This window comes from Chiloscyllium punctatum, chromosome 19, assembly GCF_047496795.1.
Source record: "Chiloscyllium punctatum isolate Juve2018m chromosome 19, sChiPun1.3, whole genome shotgun sequence".
In the NCBI taxonomy this organism is placed as follows: Eukaryota; Metazoa; Chordata; class Chondrichthyes; order Orectolobiformes; family Hemiscylliidae; genus Chiloscyllium; species Chiloscyllium punctatum.
Window position 1 is genome coordinate 52,908,236 of NC_092757.1, and position 6,488 is coordinate 52,914,723.

General features: G+C 46.1%; 1 protein-coding gene across 2 annotated transcripts in view; it reads left to right on the forward strand.

The window, feature by feature from the left end:
- Nucleotides 1-6,274, forward strand: part of rasa4 (RAS p21 protein activator 4) — a 255,322-nt gene extending 249,048 nt beyond the window's left edge. For both annotated transcript variants that reach the window (XM_072589403.1, XM_072589404.1), the window contains 2 exons: nucleotides 141-202; nucleotides 4,726-6,274. In XM_072589403.1, the coding sequence (XP_072445504.1) occupies nucleotides 141-202; nucleotides 4,726-4,853 (190 nt within the window). In that variant the 3' untranslated portion in view covers nucleotides 4,854-6,274. The remainder of the gene's footprint in view (nucleotides 1-140; nucleotides 203-4,725) is intronic.
- Nucleotides 6,275-6,488: the final 214 nt, after the last annotated feature.

Here is a 6,488-nt window from a genome sequence, read left to right on the forward strand (position 1 = left end):
GGAATACAGGGATGGGGAGAGGGTTGGTCTGGACTCAAAGTGCCTGCTTCCAATCTGTAGGAAGGAATTCTATGACAATGTGCTTATTATTCAATGTCATACTTTGTTATTTAATATAACAGTTTCCTATTTGTTTGTAGGGAAAAGTATCTGGAATACAAAGTGAAGAACAATGTCACTGGTCCAGGGAGTACTGATGAAGGTATGTCACACCGAGAACACATTGTCTATGTGTGCTCATGGCTAAGAGCTGGACAATCTATATTGCGAGGGACAGTATTACACTGTCACATGTGGGTGCCCTAAATGGTCTCTTATGTTTTTATTTATAACCTTTATTTATTAGTAATCAACCTTTCATACATTTCCCCACTTCCTTCACCCACCACTGGTGGCTCATTTGGATCCCAGGTTCTGGAATAACCTCCCTAAACATTCTGCCTTTCGACTCACAGAGGAGATTGTTCTCTATTGCTACCATATTCCATTCCAGCACTTCTCACACTGAACCAGGCTCTGTATGATGATGCTCTGGGCAGTTAGCTCCTTGACCGTATAGGCTTTGCCTCATCTGAAGAAACAGCAAGAACCATGTGCTTTGTTGGATAAAGGTCAAAGGCTGAGGTTTCTCCTGTTACTATAGCTGAGGTTCCCTTACCTGTCTGACTCACGGTTCACACAGAGCCCTCAGCATCACGTTCTACTCTCAGTGAATTCCCAACTTGAAAAGGTTTTGGTCCATCATCCGTCTCCCGATCTGAGGATGACATCTACTCCGGGTGGTGAGTTTCAGCTGTGGGTCTTCACATTGGGATCGCTAGTCATGACAGGATTTCTGGGATTGTTGTACAGATGGTACACGAGGGGAACCCCAAATCACATTAAATACTTACTTTCCACAATTGCCTGCATTGTGAAGTAGCCCTGAGCTCCTGGTGGGTCGGCCACTTCAGCTAAGAATCAACAACGTGGGCATGTCACTGGCTGCACAGAGAGGTCAAACAGGATAAAGACACCGGCTTCCCTTCCTTAGTGAACTGGTTCAGTTACAACCCAAGTCTTCAATGGTCACTGTTCTGATCCTAACTTTCTTGTTTCCTGATCTTTTTTAAACTGAGTCTGAATTCTCCAGCTTTCTGCAGATTCTTGGGCTGACATGGCAGGTATCATGTAACCATGGTGTCAGGACTAAAGGGTTCAGTTCCTTGGTTTTCCCTTCTTTCCTATTGCTGTGCCTCACTTAAGAAATGATTCAAAATGTGAAGCAGACTGTAATGGCCTGACAGGGATATTGTCCACTCTGAACCAGATTTACATTCTCAAACTCTGTCCACAAACAAACTCTGCCTCAACCAAAGCTCTATACTTGTATACACAACTCCTAACAAGTTTAAATGGTGTACTCATCTCTTTGTTCACAATAATTAGCTCATGTTGATAACCGATAGATTGTTACTGGTAAGAACTTTATAAAAACATAAGAGCTAGGAGCAGGAGTAGGCCGTCTGGCCCTTCGAGCCTGCTCCCCCATTCACGAAGATCATGGCTGATCTTTTCATGGCTTCAGCTCCACTTCGCCTTAGCCCTTAATTCCTTTACTGTTCAAAAATATGCCTTTGCCTTAAAAACATTCAACGAGGTATCCTCAGCTGCTTCACTGGGCAGGGAATTCCACAGATTCACAGCCCTTTGGGTGAAGACATTCCTCCTCAGCTCAGTCCTAAATCTGTTCCCCATTATTATGAGGCTGTGCGCCATAGCTCCAGTTTCACCCAACAGTGGAAACATCCTCTCTACTTCTATCTTATCTATTCCCTTCATAATTTTATGTTTCTATAAGATCCCACCATCACCCCCCCGCCCCACCACCCCCAGCTGGGTGTTGACTAATTTGCGGTTTTTAATACTTAAGATAAAATTCAGAAAGGCAGAACTGATTTGCATTTTGGGATGTGACAGCCTGTACTCTCTGGAGAATTCCCACTCTCACTGATTACCCAACGCTTAGGCCCTGCTAATGATGTGCTTCATTCCTGCCGAATGAGTGTGACCGAAGTCTGGGTCAGTGGCGTGGAGTGAAGAACAGAGGGACATGTGGAATTTCATAAGTTTTGAATTTCTAGAGAATGATGTGTTTCAAACAAAGCATTAAAGTTTGGGAGAAGCTCGGGTGCTCGTTGTTGTGGTTCTGTTCACTGAGCTGGGAATTTGTCTTGCAAACGTTTTGTCCCCTGTCTAGGTGACATCCTCAGTGCTTGGGAGCCTCCTGTGAAGCGCTTCTGTGATGTTTCCTCCGGCATTTATAGTGGCCTGTCTCTGCCGCTTCTGGTTGTCAGTTCGAGCTGTCCACTGTAGTGGCCGGTATATTGGGTCCAGGTCGATGTGTTTGTTGATAGAATCCGTGGATGAGTGCCATGCCTCTAGGAATTCCCTGGCTGTTCTCTGTTTGGCTTGTCCTATAATAGTAGTGTTGTCCCAGTCAAACTCATGTTGCTTGTCATCTGCGTGCGTGGCTACTAAGGATAGCTGGTCGTGTCGTTTCGTGGCTAGTTGGTGTTCATGGATGCGGATCGTTAGCTGTCTTCCTGTTTGTCCTATGTAGTGTTTTGTGCAGTCCTTGCATGGGATTTTGTACACTACATTGGTTTTGCTCATGCTGGGTATTGGGTCCTTTGTTCTGGTGAGTTGTTGTCTGAGAGTGGCTGTTGGTTTGTGTGCTGTTCTGAGTCCTAGTGGTCGCAGTAGTCTGGCTGTCAGTTCGGAAATGCTCCTGATGTATGGTAGTGTGGCTAGTCCTTTGGGTTGCGGCATGTCCTCATTCCGTTGTCTTTCCCTTCGGCATCTGTTGATGAAATTGCGGGGGTATCCGTTTTTGGCGAATACCTTGTATAGGTGTTCCTCTTCCTCTTTTTGTAGTTCTGGTGTACTGCAGTGTGTTGTGGCCCTTTTGAATAGTGTCTTGATGCAACTTCGTTTGTGTGTGTTGGGGTGGTTGCTTTCATAGTTTAGGACTTGGTCTGTGTGTGTGGCTTTCCTGTACAGGAGCATTTCTGAACTGACAGCCAGACTACTGCGACCACTAGGACTCATAACAGCACACAAACCAACAGCCACTCTCAGACAACAACTCACCAGAACGAAGGACCCGATACCCAACATGAGCAAAACCAATGTAGTGTACAAAATCCCATGCAAGGACTGCACAAAACACTACATAGGACAAACAGGAAGACAGCTAACGATCCATATACACGAACACCAACTAGCCAAGAAACGACACGACCAGCTATCCTTAGTAGCCACACACACAGACGACAAGCAACATGAATTCGACTGGGACAACACTACCATTATAGGGCAACCCAAACAGAGAACAGCCAGGGAATTCCTAGAGGCATGGCACTCATCCACAGACTCTATCAACAAACACATCGACCTGGACCCAATATACCGACCACTACAGTGGACAGCTCGAATTGACAACCGGAAGCGGCAGAGACAGGCCACTATAAATGCCGGAGGAAACAGCACAGAAGCGCTTCACAGGAGGCTGCCAAGCACTGAGGATGTCACCTAGACAGGGGACGAAACGTCTGCAACACAAATTCCCAGCTCGGCGAACAGAACCACAACAAACAAAGCATTAGGTTAAGTTAAAAATTGGTGGGTCATGAGGTGGGTGCCGGGACAGCAAATGTAGTAATGGGACATCCTGCTCATAACCATCAAGTGCGATGCGTGGCTCTGTTTCTTTGTGGTATGCTCCTGTAGACCACCTCACACATGCTAATGAGCAGCTTAATGCCTGTGTAAGGATGACGTGGAGGTGCCGATGGACAGAAGTTACACAGCACCAGGTTATAGTGCAACACATTCATCTGAAATTACAAGCATTCAAGCAATCACTGCTCCTTCGTCACATGAAGCAAACCTGTTGGAGTATAACGACAGAGTGGGGTGGCACGGTGGCTCAGTGGTTAGCACTGCTGCCTCACAGTACCAGGGTCCTGGGTTCGATTCCAGCCTCAGGTGACTGTCTGTGTGGAGTTTGCACATTCTCTCTGTGCCTGCGTGGGTTTCCTCTCACAGTCCAAAGATGTGCAGGTCAGGTGAATTGGCTATTCTAAATTGCCTGTAGTGTTAGGTGCATTACTCAGAGGGAAATGGATCTGTCTGGGTTACTCTTTGAAGGGTCTGGTTGGGCTGAAGGGCGTGTTTCCACACTGTATGGAATCTAATTTATTATTGGGTGGCTCAGTGGTTAGCACTGCTGCCTCACAGCGCCAGGGTCCCAGGTTCGATTCGAGCCATGGGCGACTGTCTGTGTGGAGTTTGCACGTTCTCCCCGTGTCTGCGTGGGTTTCCTCCGGGTGCTCCGGTTTCCTCCCACAGTCTAAACGTGTGCAGGTCAGGTGAATTGGCCATGCTAAATTGGCCACAGTGTTAGGTGCACTAGTCAGAGGGGAATGGGTGTGGGTGGGTTACTCTTTGGAGGATCGGTGTGGACTTGTTGGGCTGAAGGGCCTGTTTCCACACTGTAGGGAATCTAATCTAACCTGGTTCCGTGTGACTCCTGACCTGTGTATGGAATCCTCAAGGAAACGATGATGGGTTCCGGTGGGCAGAACGGTTACCAGAAACCCTGGTATATAGGGTGAGTGCAACCCTCTTGCTGGCCCTACTAGACCACAGAGTTCTCTTTCCTAAGTTGTCCTCCCTTTGCAGGGGTTTATAAGGCAGACATTCCAAACCAACTGCTCCAAATCATCCAGGATCTCGAGAGGGCTCATCGGAACTTCGAACGCTGGGAAACGTCAAAGGACAAAAACTTCTCTCTCGATTTGCTCACATAACTTCATGAGAAAGTATAAATGTTTCACCTGAATGTTTAATTTCAAACTCTATTTTTTATCAACTAATTTACATTAGTGACGATATCTTCTTGCACCCTCCTTTGGCCCAGAGATTCCTCTTTGTTTTGAATTATGCAAGACATAGTCCATGGCAAAAAAGAATGTAAATATGTATTTCCTGTAATTAATCGTTTGAATGGATTGTACATGTATTGGTGTCTTGTAACATGCTGACAGATTGGGATCATGGACATCAGTCAATCCTGCTGCAATTTATAGAGAGACTAACTCCTCCAGACTGAAACCTCTCACAGGCCAGTACCTTACAACTGTAGGATGGTGTGTTCCTGTTGAATTCAGGGACAGCAACCAGACTAGAAAAGTAACACCAATCAAACAGTGCATGTTTCATCCTGGTACAGAATATCAACAAGCAGAGTGTGATTGGACATATCCTAGGCTTGGGCTTACCCGCCACCCCCCCCCATGTTTAGGTTTCTTTATTTGCACTCTGAAGGCTCCCTGTGACACAATGAAATGAAGGGCAGACAAACAGGGCTGCTCCTTCAGACACCCCTCTGCTCAGAAACCCTGGCCACAGGGAGCCCATCCCTCTTGGAATCTGCTGCCCCCTCCTGGGGACAGAGGGTCACTTGTCTCTGGGAATTGTGGATGGAGACAGAATGAAGATCCAGCAGGAGGAGTTAACGCCCATAGAAGCATTAGAGGCCATGTTTGGGGTGGTGGGAGGGACAAACGTTTGGAGAATTAATGATGTTAGTTAGTTATACAAACGTTATATGGACTGTCATACTCTATTGTGTCCAGCTTCCTTCCATTCTCTTCAGTATCCTACAGTATTCAGCACTCTCTTCAATCCTGTACATAACCTACCAGTCCTCTAGGGTGCACTGGTAGTGTCCCTGCCTCTAAGCCAGGATGCCCTACATTCAAGTCCCACTTGCTCCCTGAGGTATGTAATGACATCACCGGGCAGGTTGATTCGAATTTTGTAAATATTTTACAGTCCTGGCTCTCACCTCTCGTCGGTATAAACATTATTATGTAATGAGCACAATCGTCATGTATGTTCCAGCATATGTAGTGTTCTCACAGTGTCAGTATATTGTACGTAGGTTACACTTGCCATTAAAATGTTACCCTAAATAAATTCTCCTCTCAGATAGTGTTACACATTCCCAATTTGTATTCATACAACAAAGTACAGTATCATATTTTCTTAACTGCTTGTGTATCCTGGAAAGAGTTGTGTGTCCTACAATACCCTGATGTTTGAGGAGCCATTAATTCTGACTGCTCCCTTGTTTAGCACTTTTCCATCTGTTACTGTTCTCTATTCTCTACAGTGCCATGTGGTGTCCCCTACAATAAATAACCAAATACTGGATTAGTGGTGCTGGAAGAGCACAGCAGTTCAGGCAGCATCCAACGAGCAGCGAAATCGACGTTTCGGGCAAAAGCCCTTCATCAGGAATTGCCCGAAACGTCGATTTCGCTGCTCGTTGGATGCTGCCTGAACTGCTGTGCTCTTCCAGCACCACTAATCCAGTATTTGGTTTTCAGCATCTGCAGTCATTGTTTTTACCTTAATAAATAACCAAAGTCCAGCGATAT